Source organism: Drosophila innubila (assembly GCF_004354385.1).
Source record: "Drosophila innubila isolate TH190305 chromosome 3L unlocalized genomic scaffold, UK_Dinn_1.0 0_D_3L, whole genome shotgun sequence".
Classification (NCBI taxonomy): domain Eukaryota; kingdom Metazoa; phylum Arthropoda; class Insecta; order Diptera; family Drosophilidae; genus Drosophila; species Drosophila innubila.
In genome coordinates this window covers 7,654,969-7,674,895 of record NW_022995376.1, presented here as the reverse complement: position 1 = coordinate 7,674,895, position 19,927 = coordinate 7,654,969, and the positions used below count along the sequence as shown (strand labels likewise).

At 38.9% G+C, this 19,927-nt stretch overlaps 2 protein-coding genes across 2 annotated transcripts; one reads left to right on the top strand and one right to left on the bottom strand.

The window, feature by feature from the left end:
* Positions 1–328: 328 nt before the first annotated feature.
* LOC117788433 (tryptophan 5-hydroxylase 1) lies at positions 329–4,268 on the top strand. The gene is made up of 7 exons (XM_034627200.1): positions 329–971; positions 2,143–2,308; positions 2,369–2,419; positions 2,477–2,758; positions 2,821–2,947; positions 3,004–3,236; positions 3,753–4,268. Exons 1-7 carry the CDS (start codon positions 413–415, stop codon positions 4,036–4,038), a joined length of 1,704 nt encoding a protein of 567 aa, XP_034483091.1. The 5' UTR covers positions 329–412; the 3' UTR covers positions 4,039–4,268.
* Positions 4,176–5,153, bottom strand: LOC117788434. The gene is made up of 2 exons (XM_034627201.1): positions 4,789–5,153; positions 4,176–4,723 (listed from the first exon to the last, which is right to left on the bottom strand). The coding sequence occupies exons 1-2, from the start codon at positions 4,806–4,808 to the stop codon at positions 4,303–4,305; spliced, it is 441 nt and encodes a 146-aa protein (XP_034483092.1). The 5' UTR covers positions 4,809–5,153; the 3' UTR covers positions 4,176–4,302.
* Between the last annotated feature and the right edge of the window lie 14,774 nt (positions 5,154–19,927).

The following is a 19,927-nucleotide window of genomic DNA, read 5'->3' as shown; positions in this document are numbered from 1 at the left end:
ATTTGGCCAATCAAAACGATGCGTATCCCCACACACACACACACACACACACACACACACACACACACACACACACACACACATGTACAATCAGACAAAGAGGTGGAGTCTGCGAAAAGAAAAAGTCACTTGTAGCTTTTATATCCTTGAACAAATTTATCTCGCTACGCACACTTAATAAATACAATTGAATATGTATGTATGCTTAATGGCTGTCAGTGTGAGTGTAGCTGTGTGTGTGCGTGTGTGTGTATCTGTGCTGTTCCTAGCTGCCTATAAAAGGGGCTGACACAGCGGCAGGATCTTGCAGTCTGCCGTTACGTTGCGCATACGACGCGTGTGCCAAGTGAAATAAAAAATACATTTTGTGATTGTGTGAACATTTTTGGGATTTCTCTGCCAACGGATTAGGATGAGTGCATCGGGCAAAAGTCTACTTGGACTGTGGCTATATCGCAGCGGGGAGCAGGAATGGTCCGTCAAGCAGGGCAGTCCACTGCACACGCTCAAGAAGGATTCGTCATCATCCTCGCCGTCGGTCTCGTCGCATGCAAGTCTCTCTCGACATGCCTCTGCGCCCAGTGACAACATTATATTGTTTTCACCCAAAAAGCAGGATCGCTCGGAGGTGCCGCGTCTGCCGCTCGGTGGCACAGCTGTGGATGCAGTGCGTCAGCATTCGCCGGGCGAACGCATCTCCATTTTGTTCACGCTGAAGAATCAAGTTGGCAATTTGGCACGAGCCTTGCAGGTCTTCCAGGAGCTGGGCATTAATGTTCTGCACTTGGAGCTGTCACCGCTGGAGATGTCCACCAATCAGGCCGATGTCCTGGTCGATGTTGAATGCGATCCCCGTCGCTTGGATCAGGTCGTCAAGATGCTCAATCGCGAAGTCGCCTCGGTCAACTATACGTCCGTGAATGCGCACAGCTTGGCCCGGGCCCCATCCCTCTCCGCCTGCTCCAGTTTTGGTAAGCTCTCACAAATTAAACTGTTTTAGTCCCGAATGCTTAAATTTGCAAAAAAAATTCTAATTTTTATACTCTATATTCCTATGAAAAGTGACAATAAAATACTGTTTCCAGATCCATACTAAAAGGTCTTAACACACTTCAAACTGTCATAACTTTGTCAAAACTTAACCGATTTCCTTGCGGAATATCATTTTGATCATTATTTGGCCTCTATATTGATCTATATCTGCATCAAAATGTTATTAATTTAGAAAATTCGATTTTTTGGTCATCACTGTCATATTTTTCCATACCTACCCCTTAAGACTTTTTCAAAAACTTCAATCTGCCATAACTTTGCCAAAACTTAACCGATTTTCATGCGGAATACCATTTTGATCATTATTTGGCCTCTATTTTGATTCTGCATCAAAATCTTAATTACTTAGAAAATTCGATATTTTGGTCATCTCTGTCATATTTTTCCATACCAACCCCTTGACACTTTATCAATAACTTTGAAATCTCATAACTTTGCCAAAACTTAACCGATTTTCATGCGGAATATCATTTTGATCATTATTTGGCCTCTATATTGATTTTGCATCAAAATATCAGTTAGTTAGAAAATTCCATTTTTTGGTCATCACTGTCATATTTTTCCATACCTACCCCTTAAGACTTTTTCAAAAACTTCAATCTGCCATAACTTTGCCAAAACTTAACCGATTTTCATGCGGAATACCATTTTGATCATTATTTGGCCCCTATATTACTTCTGCATCAAAATGTTATTCATTTAGAAAATTCGATTTTTTGGTCATCACTGTCATATTTTTCCATACCTACCCCTTAAGACTTTTTCAAAAACTTCAATCTGCCATAACTTTGCCAAAACTTAACCGATTTTCATGCGGAATACCATTTTGATCATTATTTGGCCTATATATTGATTCTGCATCAAAATAATAATTACTTAGAAAATTCAATTTTTTGGTCGTCACTGTCATATTTTCCATATCTACCCCTTGACACTTTATCAAAAACTTCAAACTCTCATAACTTTGCCAAAACTTAACCGATTTTCATGCGGAATACCATTTTGATCATTATTTGGTCTTTTAATTGAATCTGCATTAAAATTTTATTTAGTTAGAAAATTTAATTTTTTGGTCATCACTGTCCGCAGACTTTGGCGACATGGTTTGGTTTCCGCGCAAGATATCCGACTTGGACCAGGCACAGAATGTGCTTATGTATGGCTCTGAACTGGATGCTGATCATCCTGGCTTCAAGGATCCCGTTTATCGCAAGCGACGTGAACAATTCTCGGCTATAGCCAACAATTTCAAGCAGTGAGTGAAAAGTATAACTTAAAACTGCAATGAGAACCTTTTAACCATTTTACTCTCTAGTGGCAATCCCATTCCTCGAGTGCAATACACACCGGAGGAGGTAAAAACTTGGTAAGTGAAAGTTGCATTGTTAGTTGTTGTGGTTTTCGTTGAAAGTTTTCCCTGCAGGGGCACCGTTTTCGTGGAGCTGCATCGTCTCTATCAGTTGCATGCGGTGCCGGAGTATATGGAGAACTGGCCAGATCTGGTCAAGTTTTGTGGCTATCGTGAGGATAACTTGCCACAGCTGCAGGATGTCAGCAGTTATCTGAAACGCAAGACGGGCTTTCAACTTCGTCCTGTGGCTGGTTACCTATCGCCAAGGGATTTCCTCTCCGGCTTGGCCTTCAGGGTTTTCCATTGCACGCAGTACATCAGGCACTCCTCGGATCCCTTCTACACCCCCGAACCGTAGGTGTTTGAGTGTGTGTTGTGTTTGTTTTCCAAGGTTTTCTAATTTCATTATCTATTAGTGATTGCTGTCATGAACTCTTGGGCCATATGCCGCTGTTGGCCAACTCGAGTTTTGCCCAGTTCTCACAGGAGATTGGCTTGGCCTCCTTGGGCGCCTGTGATGCGGACATTGAAAAGCTGGCCACTGTGGGTTTAACTACTTAAAGGTAATCCTATTATTACAACTATTTCACAATTTTCAGCTATACTTCTTCACTGTGGAGTTTGGTCTCTGCAAGCAATCGGACAGCAGCTTTAAGGTCTATGGTGCAGGTTTATTGAGCTCCATAGCCGAGTTGCAACATGCCATAACCGCAAAGGATAAGATCAAGAAATTTGATCCAGAGTTGACCTGCAAGGAGGAGTGCATTATCACATCCTATCAGAATGCCTACTACTATACGGATTCCTTTGAAGAGGCCAAGGAGCAAATGCGGTAAGTTTTCAATAGCAAGCTGATAAAAATAAATATCGTATATAGTATATCAAAGTTTGCCTAAAATATTTTTTTTTTTTAATAACACAACTCTAAGAAAAAATTCCATACCAAGATATTTTCGGAATTTTTCAAGTCTATTTTAAAAGACATAAACAAAATCGTTGTTTCTGACTAATTTTTTTAATTAATATTTTTAGTTCTGTGAGAAAAATATTAATTTTAATACCATTTGTCTAATATATGCTCCCATAATTTGGATAATTAAAATAAATGAAGATATATTGATAGGCAAATTGTATTTTTTAAGCTGACCTTTTAACAAGAAAAATATATATTAGAATATATTTTTGATTTAGAAAACATTTTTTATATCAGTGTAGAAATAATAATATTGTCTTAGAACTAATAATTCTCGTCTAAAAAATGCGTCGAAAACAAACATTTATTTTTAATCAGGATACTGGAATATCAACTCTATTATTTCTATTATTATTTCGACTTCTCTATTTGCAGCGCCTTTGCGGAGAGCATACAACGTCCCTTTGGAGTGCGCTACAATCCTTATACGAGCAGCGTTGAGGTCCTGTCGAATGCACAGAAGATAACCGCAGTTGTCAGCGAGTTGAAGGGAGATCTGAGCATTGTTTGCGCCGCATTGCGCAAGATCTCGGCAACGGATGAGAATCTGGATGTGGACAGCATAGCGAACATGTTGCACAATAGTCTCAATGTGCGTGCCGCTGGTGGCAATGCCAATAGTCCGGATACCTCTGAGAACTTTATAGCCGAAGGCGATTAGAGCAACACTTGAAAGGGAAACTTGTTATAATGGGACCATATATATTGTACTAAACTAGCATTACAGTCAAGCAGCGCTATGATGAACTATAGCACAGCTTGAGTGCATATATATATATATATATTTATTGATGTCTATTTGTTGTTAAAAACTAACTTTATTTAAACATATGTCTAACTTAACTTTACTTAAATAAAATCGACTTCATTTCTCTGTGTCTTGGCAATTAACAATTAACCTAAGCTTCATTTGTAGATCTGTAGATTATTTATAGATCATATCACAGTCGCTGTTTATAAAGAACTTCTTTCGAATGTAACTGGACGTGCAGTCCATCAAAATGTTGGGTATGGTCCAGATCGTAAAGCTCAAAGCCAACGCTCTCCACTGCTCGATGACCAATGGCACTTTGTGGAGCCAACTGATGCGATTGCTCATCCGACTGGTCACCTGGCTGGTCACACCGCGCACCATGCCACCGGCTAATCCCGTGACACTCACTTTACGTCGTCGCTTCGAGCCGGGTGATCCGTCCGCCTTGGCCAGGATTAGATCACGTTGTCCCCGTTGTTCCAGCTCTGGTTTCATCTCGACGCGTGGCGCGATTTGTATGCGATCGACAGTATCGCAGATTTCCTCATTGCTAATCAGTATGCCAGCCACGATATACATCAGCTTGAAGACTCTGTGGGATTTTTATTAGTTAGTTACTTGTACTATTCTAGTATCTCTCTTAGCACACACACACACCTCACTGTATGGGAAATCATCGTGGACAGACGGCCAAGAGTACAAAAGTTCCGAAATGCACACGGCGACGTTTTGAATTATTTTATTTTTTATTTGATTTGCACTAAGCAGCTTATCAGTCACTCTATATATATATGCTTATATATATATTTTGTTAAATAAACATAGATATTTAATTTATAATTATTCAAGTCAGACTTTATGCTGATTTTTTTTATATTTTAAGACTTGTTATCCTAAGAGTTACTCCGATTCCAGTTAAGGATTATTTTATTTTGTTCAGTTTTCTATACCGCACTCGTCAATAGCTCAAACTCAACTGAATGATCGCCGCTCTTGGTTGACTGATAAGACTCGTCGCATGTCTGTGATAAGGCTGTGTTCCTAATGCTGCCTCAATTGATGGCAATGAATACATATTTATTTATGTATTATCTGTACAAATAATGCTTCTTTTTTTATATGTTTAAAACATGTCTGCAGATCAGCTCAGGAGCTTGCTCGCTCTCTCTCTCGCTCTCTCATACCTTAAAATGCACTCTCTCTCAGTCTCTCGCATTCGGTTACTCAGCGTTTTACTGATAATTCTTTGACATTTTTCGTTATCAATCGATTTTATGGTTATTGTGCGACGGCGTCAAAATAACTCTGAATCGCTTAGAAACTACGTAATGTTTGTTGTCAAGAGCTGCACTTTGGACCCAGACTAAACATGAGCTGTCCACTCTGTCCCGAGGCGTCGTTTCCCCTGGTAACTGATAACAATCTAACTATTTGGATCTCGCACTCATGTCTATAAGTACGAGTATTGCTAGTAATTAATGCTGATAGGGTCTCTGTTATGTCGTCTGATCAGGCGATAGATTAACGATGTAGATACTCGTACATATGCTTCAATGTACTTTCAAGGGCGCCTCAAAATGTGAGATTATGAAATAATACTTAATTTTACGTCAACGACATTTTTGTCAAAACAATTAATTGATTTGTCAGCATTCTAAAATTTCACCAATTGAATTCACATTTAAAGGGAATTTCATAAATGAATAGAACGCATGCGCTAAACAGTCTAGGTTCGTGCATTCGATAAATGAAATATCCCAGGTTATTTAGAGCAGGTATTGACTAAGCTACCTCTGGGAATTATATAGGGAAATTTGAATATTGCACGATGGCGGCATCTATGGGTGAGTAATTAATTAATGACAGTAGATTTAGATTTTATTTATTCATTTGGACGTTGATGTACTAACGAACAATACATTCAAGTGGCCCAACTAAACCAAGCCCGGGCTTGTTAGCAATTTCTACAAGGTTTTAATACTAAAAAAGACATACAAGTTAGAGGACAATGGAGTTAAGTTCCAAATATTTGAAAATTAACAAAACTTTTAATCAACTCCTTATATCATAATTATTATAAAACAACACTTGAAATTTGATTCTGAAGCTTTTCATTTTTCTGTAAAAAATCATGTTAAATTAAAAAAAATTTTGACTTGTTAGATTCAAAGTGTGACCAACTTCAAACTTCCATAACTTTACCGAAACTGAGCCGATTTTCAAGTGGAATGTCATTTTGATCATGGTTTAGCCTCTGAATTTATTCTGCATTTCAATTTAATTAATTTTGTAAAAAAAATTATTTTCCCCTAGATCATGGGTTCGATGCTAAGGGTCCCCCCTTTGATATTTTGAAAATTGAAAATTTTAAATCTCAAGTTTTCAATTTAAATTAACTTCTTATATCGTAATTAGTATAAAACAACACTTTAAAATTCATTCTGAGACCATTTATGTATTTGTAAAAAATCATAGGAAATTGAACATAAATTTTGACTTGAAAAGGTGCTCAGGACAAAAGGTGGACAAACTTCAAACTATCATTACATTGTCAAAACTGAACCGATTTTTAAGCGGAATGTCATTTATATCAAAATTCCATTTTCATTCAAAATGAATTATCTTGGTAAAAAAAATTTGAAACAATTCGAAATTAAGTTAGCTTAGTTTTTAAAATGTTGAAAAGTAATAAATGTTAATGGTTAATTTTAATTTGAGTAGAATATAAGTATAAAATCAATCTTTTTAACCCAACTTCCTTTTAAGAGTATCATAAATAGCTTCTTCACAATCTAGAAAATCTTGATTAACCATTGAAATATTCGCACAAGCGAATCTCAAAAGCACAAAATAATTCACTTGTATTGAGCCAAAAAACCAATTTGCTTGCGGTGCTCCGAACAAGTTGTATAACATCACAAGTGAAGTCAATCAAGTTGTTTATTTAGAGCCAATCATTTGATGGCAAAGGCAAAAGGCATTTAATTTGTTAACTTGATATCTATCAGCATAATTGACTCAAGTGCTGTGCCCGTTCCAAACACACATACTCGAAAGTTGTCTAAAATTCTTAAGCCAAAGTCAAACACACACACAAACACACACACATACACATACATATGCACAGAGGGAGACTGAGAGACTTTTCACACATAAATTATGTAGCTGTCCAGTTGGCCAAGTTATCCCCTTTAGACCAGAATTGACCACGGTCGTGTGGACAGCCCGATTCTCCGTCTGCTGTAAAACAAGATTATTTACAAATGTATAAACCACAAAATCTTAAACAAAAAGGACAAGGGCAGGCGAGGCAACAACGACATTGACATGAAGACAAGAAAAACAATTTTCACACAATTTTCGAGAGTAAAATTGGCCAGACAGGCAACAGGCAACAGGCAACAACAAGTGAAATAACGAGCCAAATAAATGTGGACAAAGCCAGAAAGTCGACAATAACAATAACAACAGAAGCAGAGTAACTGAAATAAGTAGCACACAAGCATAAGGCAGACAAGTCTGAGTTGCTAAAAGGTATTCCCCAAGAATTTCTACAAAAGGACACAAGGACAAAGAGGAGGACGACGGCAGAAGGACCAAACAAAATGCCTGGGCAGACAGAGCAGACATTCGAGCACTGATTTGCTATACTGCTTCCCCCCGTCTCCCTCTCTTTCTCACTCTCTTTCACTTTAGTCCTTGCCAGACAACACAATACACTTCCTACACACACACACACACACACACACACACAAAGACTGAGGCACACACACACAGTGCAACAACTGTTAAGTCCACTTAGAGCAAAACATTTGCCTCAGAGAGATGGAGACGTTATCGTCGTCAACATTGGTATCGTCTTGGAGCAGGAAACAACAGCAGGCGGCATGTGGCATGTGGCAGCATGCGAACGACCTTGACACACAACTTGGCCACAAGGAAGCACTGAATGCGGAGGAAGCAGAGATGAGCAAATGCTCATTCAAGTGGCGCCCCAAAGTGTCCATTCAGTGCTTGGCAGCTTGAAAAATTATTCCATCTGCCACAGCTCTTGCTCTTGCTCTGGCTCTGGCTCCTGCAACAGCTTCCTGCCTCACACACACACACACAGCTAAAGGGCGTTGAGGCAACTCCAAAAGTGCCACAGAGTCCGAGTTGGAGTCAATGCTTGGCCACTGGCCAGAAACTCCGACTTCTTCTCTTTGGTTAATTGGGTGTGTTTATAAGTGAGTGTATGTGTGTGTGTGTGTGTTGGCTTACAAATTGTTGTCTGAGCTCTGCAACGAATAGAAGGACTTTGCCACTTGCCACTTGCCACTTGCCACTTGCTAAAATGTGTTTGTTTCCTTGCCTTACATGACTCGTGTGGCATGCCGTCTTCTACTTGCAGCATGCAGCATGCAACGTGCAACTGCCGCATGCTAATCCCTTGCAACACTTCTAGGTGTAGGTGTGTGTGTGTGTGTGTGTGTGTGTGTGTGTGTGTGTGGTGTTTATTGCTTGAAGATTAGATAAATGGCAATTGGCACGCCTTGCAACATGTTGCTGCCACACCAAATTTAAAGCACTTAAAGCGTCTCAAATTGAAAAGCTGAAGCCAACAAAAAGTTGAAAAAATCACTTAATAAAATTGATGAAAAAATTGCTAAATTGAAAATTGAAATACGAAATAATGAAAATGCATACAAAAAAATTGTTGGCGGGGCGGATAAAGCAGCAGAAGACGCAGCTTAGGCAGTTGTAGGGGAGGGCAAGGGGGTGGGTGCTGACACTGCTGGAGGTGTGGCAATAAGGTGTTGCGCCTGAACATGATATATGATGGAACCACAACAGTCGAAGGATGTGGCACAGCAGGAAATAATTCCAACCACTGAGAACAGCAACAAGAAGAAGGGGAAGGGTGGAAGGATGGAAAGGGTAGTGTGTTGAGTCGCCAGTGCAAATATTGAAATGGGTGAACCACCAAAAATAGCCAGAAATGTATGTAGGGACAAAGAAATCTAAACAACAACAGCAGCAGCAGCAACAGCAGCAACTGCGACGCTTGCAGCGACGCTGACGCTGACTGCGCTGTATATTTGGGCAACGGCCACTAACAATAAATGATGATGGCCAAGAAGAAGTAGACGGAGTTGCTGCGGCTGCTGTCGCTGATTAAACGCGGTGGTTGCTGCCAACGATGTTGCTGTTGTTGCTGTTGCTGCTGTTGCTGGTCACATGCCACGAATGCGTCGCGAGGTGTTGCCAACTGGAGGACAAGCAAGAGGACACACGTGGCTACGTGTCCAGACACACAGTCGCTGCAGTCAAGTGAGTTGTGCCTGACCAGCAAAACGAGAGGGGTTTGAGTAGTTTGAGCAGTTTGAGCAGTTTGAGCTGTGGGGCAAATGCTTGCAGGTTCAACTCCAGACAGCAGACGACTGAGCTCACTGACAGCAAAAGAGAGTGAGAGTAATAGAGTGAGAGAGAGTGAGCGAGTGTGAGCGAGAGGAATGAGTTTTTGGGGACTTGTAGCAACATTTCCGACGTTTCATACAAAGGACCAGAAAACTGCAGATTGCAAAAAATCAACTAGAAAACTGTCTGACTCTCCGCATATTTGTTGGCTATAGATTTTTTGCCATGTTTTTGGGCTAACATTTCCGGCTGTGCTCATGTTGTTGCTACGTTGTTCTTGTATATTCTCTAATTTATTTCATGATTTTTATTTGTTACACGTTTTGTTTTATATTCGATTTCTTTCATATATTTTTTGGTGCTTTTTTGGCGCGCTTCAAACACGCGCATGCAAATGATGTTGAATGCGATAAGTGCTCGAAGGATTGTCTAGCAGCAGTTCCAGATTGGGTTTTACTAAACTGAATCCCCCCATTTATGCATACATCTCCACAAACATATATGTAGATATACACATATAAAGTATAAGGCATACAAAAAAAACTGATAAAACACTTGAAAATTGCAGACAGGCGGCTTGGGGCAGCTTGGGGAGACGCTTTTGATATATGAACTTGAGGGACGCGCATTGTCTGCGCTTATTATGCCACAGCCAAGGGAGCTCAGTTGGAGAGAGCTGAGCATGATGAGGAGAGAGAGGGAATGTTGGCACACCAATGTGGCAGCTGAGTGTCTCACAGGCACACACTCATACTCACAAATGTTTAAAGCTGCAAGTTGATTTATTAAGATCTTTTTATTAGCGGCAACCAATGGACAACAAGTTGAAGCGTGTTAATTGCACAGACAAAATGAAATCATTGTGAACTTCCACGGAAAATGCTACAACATAAATTGCATTTAGTTTTTCAGTAAGACATATTTAATGAAAATATTTGGAAGCGTACGAAATATTGTTTTTTATAGCAAACTAAGTGATAGATTATTAAGAAATATTTTTAAATACTCGAATTAAAAAATATTTAAAAGGAAATCTGAGTGAACAAATATTCAACCGAAGCACAAGTTAATATTTATCTTAAGTTGCCACGTTTCACTAAGGCATAATTTTTAGAATAAGAATTTTCGAATTATTTTGTAAAATGTTTTCAATAGTAAAAAGACTTATTTACTGCTTATTGTAAATTAAAATGATTTCGTTTCCATTTCGTTTTCAATACATACAAGTAACCCAAGATTTGTAAAAATAATTGTGCTTCAACGAAACTATAAATATCTATTATACGCCCCATTGGCTTTGAGCTTAAATCAATTCAGAACGCAATCACTTTACACATTTAATTCCCATAAATCTAAAATAATTCTAGATTGAACAATATTTTTTCTATAGAAGCTCTTATTTCTTTATAATAATAATAATATCAAGTATACGCCACGTTTAGAAGTCACTGCAAAATTGGCAACTAAAGTTTCATACATTTCATTTCCATAAATAGCTCACTATTAGCAATAAATTTTGAATAACAAGTACTTCGAATTTAACGGAAAGTTATATATATAATAATTATATTCATTTTCTAAAATATCACTGCATTAGCAATTATTTGAATGCTCCAACGAAGCTTTAATTTACATTGATTTAATTATAAATATTAAGTATACATCTCGAACTAATGCTTGGCATTCGATCAGAACTTAATTACAATAATTTTTTATATTTTAGTTTTTTAATATTACTAACATTAGGAAAATATTTGATGCTTTAGTGAATCTCTCTGATTCTTCCATTTAAATATCAAGTATACGCTATATGCCAATACTCCGCCTCATAATCCCAAGGGTTTGAATGTCTCAATGTATTCGTGCTATTCTGACGGCCTTCTGCATTAACATAAGCTCTCGCAGAGCTCTCACATGTTGTTTGAGTCTATAGATAGCCTCAGTCCGATCCTAACGACGTCGATACTAGGAGAAGCCCCTCCTCTATCTCTTGTGTCTTTGGCAAACGTTCGGTTTGGTTTTTTTTTTTTGTTTTTTGTCTGCACATAAACCAAATATGTATGTAATTTTTTGCAATGTTCTAACAAAATTTCAAATTTTTTTCATTTAGCTATTTTATTTTGCATGTCTCTTTGGCCGGGGCCAAGGATTGCTTTTTGCCCCGTCACTTGGTAGACGAAGCACGTAGGAATACGTATATCCTGGATGTCCTGCTTGTGTTGTGTACGAGTATGTGCGATATAATAATTTCATATGACGTGCAGCGACCTGTCCGTTCCTGTCCTGTCCCATCCTGGCCCGGTCGTCAACGTTTCCTTCCTCGACTGCTTTGATATATAATTTTTGCATTTTTTAATGCCTCGATTGCCCCAAGCATGAGATGGACTCTTCTGGACAGGTTAGTGTCCTGTACTTTTGGCAGCACATAATCTCATTTATTTGCTGGCAAAACGCTTTTTAAAATCAAATTTCCGCTAAAACATTTTCTATTTGCCATTTGTAGCACACAAATGGAAATATAATTTTTTTTTTTTGGCAATAGCGTATAAAGCAATAGCAAGAGCATGTTAACTCTTTGTTTTGGCCAAGTAATATTTTTAAAGTTTTCTTTCAAATTACTTTGTATTCAAAATAAAGTTAATAATAAAATTTTTTCTATTTCTAAAATTTGAATAAAATTTGCTAAGATTCTAATAAGATCCAAAAATAAAGAATTCAAAGAAATATACTTAATTTCCACTCTATGATATTTGTTGTCTATTTATTCCACAACTTTCCAAGGTAGATTGTATTACTCTCTGGAAAGTGTATGCGAATATAATTTAAAACCTGAGCCACATTCGTGCATTTGAGTTGCGTTGCAGTTTTTTGTATCTTTATTTATGGCACATTAGTTTTTGTCGGCTTTTGTGACGCGTTCACAGTCTGTGGAAATAATTTAGCTTGATTTGCAGTTTGATTGATGTCGAACTGTCGAGAGTTTTACCCGCATTTCTCTATTTTTTGGTATGCCCATCGGTCAGGTCAAATGCATATCCATATCCATTATAATTGATGTCCTGGATATTTATAGTATAGAAAATCGACACATGCCAGAGAGTGAGCGACAAAAAGAGGAGGTGGCCAAGGCAAAAAAGCAGAGGAATCGAAAGGAAATGAGGGAAAGAGGAAATGAGGGAAAGAGGAAACGAGTAAACATGGAAACAAGGAAAAGAGCCTAACATTTTGCAAAGCAACCACATGCCATGCCCAGAGGCAGCCAATGGCTCCGCCTTCAAACGCCAGTTGGTGCGTCCTGGGCACGCGTTATATACCGAAAAACTAACGGCAACAAGCGATAAGAGCAATTGCCAGGAAGACGAAAGCTATAGTCTCCTCTCTTGGGTCTGTGTCTGAGTATGGGTTTGGGTTTGGGTGGGTTTAGACGGAAGGCAGGTTTGTGCTCAGGCATCGAGGCACATGGCGAAAGAGGCGCAAAAATGCACGGAGTAAATGAAAATCTATGGCAAGCGCCTAAAAGTAGGCAGCGCACGGCGTCCCACTTGTACATAAGTGCGAGAGCAAACGGCCGAGGCGATAGGCAACTGTGGCAAGGCGAAGCGAGGCACCCCAAGTTGTGGCAAGGCAAGGCGAGGAGAGATGTTGGCAAAAAGTGGGTGTCGGCTTGCTGCGATGACGAGCACAAATAGCAACAACAACAACAGCAACAACGGCCAGCCTCAAGAAGCTGTTTGCGTGGCAGCAGGAGAAATAAGGAGTACAACGCGGCGTATGAGCAATGTACGCATATAGACGAGCATAGATCAATCATGGATGCCTGTCGGACAGAGCGAGATGGCATATCGTGCTCTAAACTGATTTTTGCTAAATAATTTTTGGTTAGTGTCCAGTCACTCACACACACACACACACCCACACACACATATGCACACACACACACACCGAGTTCGAGGCAATGGAATACACACGAATCCAAGGCAAACAAGCAAAACGCTCAAGCACTTTAGTCAATTTAATTTCCTAATTAACTGCGGCGCAGCAAAGCGACCATGTCCTTCAACACTCTCTCTCTCTCTCTCTCTCACTCTCTCTTCATGTCTTGCTATCTTTGTCCATCAGTCGCCCGTTCAGTTCATTAATGTGCGTTGGCTTGCCTTTGGCCAAAGTGAGACCTTTCCACATGTCCTGATGTCCTGTTGTCCCTGTGTTGGCTGTTGGTAATTAGCAGCACACGTTGCTCCTTCAACACGACCGCTGATGATCCTTGGCTCGCATTAAATTAAGTCAAAACAATTACGTACAGAAAAAACGTGCAACAACGCGAGAGAAGCGTGAGACAATAGCTACCTTTCTTTTTTTTTATACATTAAAATAATACATATATAAATATACACATATGGTACATGTAGTATATGCATGTGTGTGTGTTTGCATCTGCGGACGAACTTTTTCTGTCGTGCGACTAACCGCATAATGAAGTGTCCAGTAAAGGATAACATAAAAGAATAAAATAATAACCATTTCACACATTGGCAACAAGCTGACAACGTTGCTCGACTTCTGCCTGCTAGGTTGTCTTTTTAATACCCATTACAAATGGCTGAAAGGGGTATAATAAAGATGCAACAAAATATTTTACTGAGTTGTATAAATATCTTAAGGTATATGTAATATGTTCATATAGAGAGATACACAATTCTCCGTTTTATGACAACCTCCGTTTAATACTCCCTGTTAAATACTTTGTTTAGGTACACTTTTTTACACAACTCTTTCAATAAACAAATGTACATTTGTTAGGAATGGTACATTGGACAAATATACTTTTTTTGCATTAAAAAACAACTGTAGAATATAGAATAAATAATTTAAGGAATATGTAATATGTTATTATAGATAAATAGCCAATTCTGTGTTTTTTATGACTACTACTCTCTGTTATTTACGTTGTTTAGGTACACTTTTTTACACAACTCTCTTGATATACAAATTTACACCATTTGGGAATGGTACAAGCGACAAATATACACTTTTTAGGTATACCAAATTCTCTGTTTTAAATACCTTGTTTAGGTACACTTTTTTTAAACAACTCTTATAATAAGCAAATTGACATATGTAAATGTTTAATATATTATAGAACAACAATTAAAATAAGTCTCGTCGTGGAAATATGATATACTTAAATTTGTAACTATTTATATTCGATTTTTTTATATGATATAATATGTAAATATTGCCATAATTATTGTTATATATTTTTTTAATTTTCACTGTTAATTTAAGCACATGAATTATTATAGGCAACTCAAGTTCACAGGGTAGTTGCTAGTCTAGCACTACCTAGACACCCCATTTAAATTTGCCCCTTTTTTTATTGGCATGTTGAGCTAATTTGTTTTACTTTGTTTATATTAAAAACATTGTTTGCCCGCCGAATTTCCGGATTGCCTGTCAGCGACAAATGCATGCAAATGTGTAAACCGCAAAGGATAACAGTCAGCAGACACCTTGCAGCCACTGTCATTGCCTGCAGGAGATGCCCAGCAGTCTGTCTGTCTGTCTGTTTGTCTGTCTGTCTGTCTGTCTGTCTGTCTGTCTGTCTGTTTGTCCGCCTGTCTCTGCATCTTTGTGTGCATGTCACATTATGTGAGCAATTAAATTGTCATATGAGCACACCCTGGCAAGGTAATTATGCGGTTGCTCACCAGACTTTCGGTTTTGACTGCCAACGAAGTTTGTGGCACTGGCTGAAGATGCTGGCTTATCACGACCCGTTGGCGGTTAATTCTTGTGGTGTTGCCAAACTGCCATCACACACTCTCTGTGTCTGCCACGTCCAGAACACTAAGGAGCTTAAGAGATATGCACAAATTCCTTAGATGCCGATGGCTCTTAGCGTTAGGCATTGTTTAAATGCACAATGCTGAGCAAAGTGCTATAGATAGCGATATCCGATTACACCGAATTTAGCACAGTCTTAATAATTTAAAGATTGTTATGAATTAGGATGTTACTGAAAAAATCATTGTGAATTTATTGATACCAATTACAAGTGTTTTATATTTTCATAATAAATATTCATGTTTTAAGCTAGATTGAACAAAAAGTCTATAACAAAAAATTACGATTTTTCACAATAACTTGGCAATATTTTCAGTAGTTTAAGTGTTGTAAATCTGTGTAGTAAAATTATTTAGAGAAAGTATCTGCATTTATAACGAAAAAATAAAGTGTATATATTTTCCAATATCAAAATCTATTTTGAATTAGACTTCAATGGATGAAATATTTTAAATAAATGTATTATCAATGTTTTCTTATTCATTTGTGTACGAGGGTGGGCTGATAAGTCATTGGTTAATGTAAGAATCAGTGTGTAATTCATAAAATGTTGGCTCTTTAAACTTAATAAATTTTATACTAACCCAATTTTTTAATTTGAAAAAAGTGTTTCATTAAAATATTTATTAAAAATCTCTAAATTAATTTGTTACTTTCTTTGCTCAATTAAACTGGTAGGTAAAATAATGTGAACTAACCTTGATTAAGTTAAGGTTAATTCTTCATTCATCAAATTTATATCTCAGGCAAATTTGCAGACAAAAGTGCTGGGTAAATGAACAGGCAGCACATGATCCGTGAAAATCCAAGTCAACGGGAATTCATGACAACACACAAAAATGTTGGCAGAACGCTACTTGTGCGGCTTCTCCTGCTATTTTGGCACATTCTCGGTTTTCAGTTAAGTGACCGGAAAATTGGGATCCTTTACGGCACATTTAATTCACACATATGAGCGGCACAATTACCAGAGCACGCCCAAGCAAACGACAACCAGAATACACACACCCACACACACAGACACACACACACAGATGCGAAGTCAAAGAGACACAGTGGGATCCGTGTAAACGTAGACAAATAACACTTAAGAGCGATATGCCAACAGTGGATTCCAGGGGCTCCATGGCCAAAGGAAGTGCTGTTGCCGTTGCTGGTGTTGCCACACAGCACCCAAAAGGCACGCGCCACAGAAAACGCGCGTGCCACACATACACACACACACACACACACACACACATACCACGCACACTTATACACACCAAGAGCCACTCAGCTGCAACCTCGACAACGACAACGACGACTTTTTTATATTTTCACGCAGTGTGTTATAAAAAAATATGTATATATATTTAAAAAGGAATTTATTCTAAGGACACGTTAACACACAACTACACACAATCACACACACACACACACACACACGCTGAGTGAACAGAAAAAAATAAATTGTTTTTCTATATATACAAAAATATGTACAAATATATATATCACGGCCTTGGTTGACTGCCAGCCGCGTCCTGGCGAGTCCTGACCAGCCTGGCATGCTTTTGACTCCATTTTTTTTCCTCTGGGTACTGCAAAAAAAAGGTCAACGAAATAAAATATGTGTGAGGCAGGCTTGTTGTTCTATGCTCTTACCAATTGTGGCAAAATGAGTTCCTTATAAAGCTTAAGCGAGTTTTAATATTTATATTTTTATTTATATTTGCACATTTATTTATTTAGTGTCAACTAAGAACAGTTGACATGAGTTAAATAAAAATTATAAAAATATCTTTAAAATGTTAATTAAAATTAAGACTGAAATGAATGAAATGAAATTAACACAGTGTAAAGTTGAGGTTTTAGTTTATTAACTAAATAATATTTTGTCGTAATATTTATAGAAATAAATGTCAATTAAAAGATATACAGCCTACTATGGACAACATTGCTTTGGAGCCATAGTTTTTTTGGAAATTTAAATGAAATTGTCTTAGAATTTTCCGTAGACGTTTTGCAACCTTTTTCTCACACGAAAAATATTGACCCACCCTACTATCTAGGAAAATGTATCTGCCTTCCAATATGTCTAATTCTGTTTTGCTCCCCCTGTAAAAGCTCTCTTTAAGTCAACGTATTTTTAATACATTAAATTACCTATCAAAATATAATAATAATGAAAAAAAAAAATGATAGTGTATTTAAGTTTCGTTTTTAAGCATTGTCAGCCTTTTTTTAGCTGAATTATGCTATGAGTCTCGTAGTCAGTTATAAATTAAGTTAACAGATTTATTTATGCTAGAACATAACGGATGATGTGTGGCATGCCACACAATGCCAGGCGTAACAACAACAACAACAACGATATTAGATAATTGTTGGACTCTGTGTTGTGGCATCTTTGCGGCTTTTGGCCATGAGTTAAATGCGATTTAAATGAGTTCGCTAAAGACAATTTGCAAGTGATTTAAATGTGCTTTTTTAGTAGATGAAGTACACTTTAATTGAACAACAACGAGAGCAACAACAACAACAATAACAACTGTTGTTTGGCTGCGCAAATTGCATTGTTGCATAGTTTTGGGCGTTGGCTTCTTGGCTTATTAAATGAAAACGATATGCTGATGATATACGAGGCTGTTGATGGACAAAGTCAAAGAGAGAGTGTGAGAGAAATAGTGATAGGTGAAAGAAGAGGGGTGGTGAGAGGGGCAGGGGTAGGCACAGCTGCTTTGCATAGTCGACGAACGCATAATCAAACACCAAAAAGCAAAAAAAAGGTAGCCTATCAGCAGGCATCGAACGGAATTCCAGCTCGAACTTTACCTCAACCAGGTGTGGTCTACAGATCCTGCGGCCTCCATTCACCTGCTGCAGCATCCTTCCGCCTGCTTCCTTCTAGCTGCTTCCTGCTTCTTCCTGTTGCCCAGGCAGGACATGCAAACAGCGTTCGAATCGTTGCTTTTGGCTCAAACAATTTTTGGTTTGTTGCTTTGGCCAATGTTGTTTGTTGTCTTTCGGGGAAAACCAGGAGATGCAGTACTGCGTGCTTGGAAATTGCGTTTCCGCTCCAGGAGCATCAGGACGATGCAGCATGGAAAAAAACCGAAAATGAAATGAAAAAAAAAGAAGAAAGCCAAAAGTGCAGGGCAACGACGGCGACAGCGCATTTCCTTTTCTGCAGCGTTCGGCATCCTTTTTGGAAGCAGCCACCTGGCTCCTGGCTCCTGGTTATCCTGCAGCGCCTTTGTGGCGTGTGTGTGCGTGTGTGTGCGTGTGTGTGCGTGTGTGCACACATGTGTGTGTGTTAGTTTTTGTTTGCTTGGTTTTTGGCGGAAATTTTGCGCTTGGAAATCGCATGGAAAATTCGAGACTGACCAACTCCCCAGCTGGGCAGCTGGGCAGCAGGACTCGAGGACTCCTCCTCGACTGTGTTGGTTTTGGGCTTGAGCATTAACATCCCAACATTGAAAGGATTTTCATTTCGCAGCTTAGCAACGATGCGGGTTGCTGGACACACATCGAAGCAGCAGCTGCGCTTTGCTTTTCTAAATGACAGGACACGGAATCGTAGTTGGAGTCGGAGTTGGAGTCGGAGTCGGGAATCGCGCACAGTGCAAGGCAGAGGCGAGCCAATGACTTCAGCAACAATGCAACCTCCCACTCTCTCACAACTCTCACTCACCCCTCTGACCCCGTCTTCACCCCTTGCCACATAGGCGCTGCATTGCAGCTGACGCATGCATGCATAGACCCGGCCAGAAAGAGCTTAACAACGACAACAACGGCTAACGGACAACGGCTAACGGGCAACGACGACTTGGCCAGCACATCGATTGAATTTATTTGCATTGGCCGTGCAGTTGGAGGGTTGGGTAGAAGAGGAAGAGCAAGAGCAAGAAGAAGAGGCAGAGTACAAGTGTAGAATGCGTTTGGGGCGTAGGCTGGCTAACAATTCTTTCGATTTTCATTTCCGTCTGTAACAGCAACAACAACAAATGCAAAAGGCGATGTGGCAGCATCAGCAGGAGGCGGCGCATAAGCTGTAGCGAGGGAGGGTGGGGGGAGCGGTAGAGGGGTTGCGGAATGCAGCACACACACACACACACAAACATGGCGCAAAAATCATTAGAAACTCCTTTGTTAGGGAGCGCACGTTCGCTTGGGGAAATAAAACTGGAGAAAGCTCCAACGACGACGATGACGACGATGACGGCTTTACGTTTAGATTTTTATATCCTTCTACAGGATATTATGTTTTTTTCATGAAATGTGTAACGCAAATAAAGTATATATACTCGATCAGTATGAGTTGATAAAGCGATGTCCATCTGTCCATTCGTTTCTATGCTAACTGGACTCTGTTTTGAGGTTATCTCGAATGAGGTTAAATCGAATGAATTGTATCCCTATATCGCATACAGGCGAAAGAAAATTGATTTGAAAGAAAAAAAATTTGAGAAATTTTATAACTCATGAAAGAAGGCAACGAAATGGTTTAGTAAAGCCAGTGGTGTCCAAAGTAGGCTAAAAATACTTTTTTCTATCCCATGTGCTACGAAAATATATT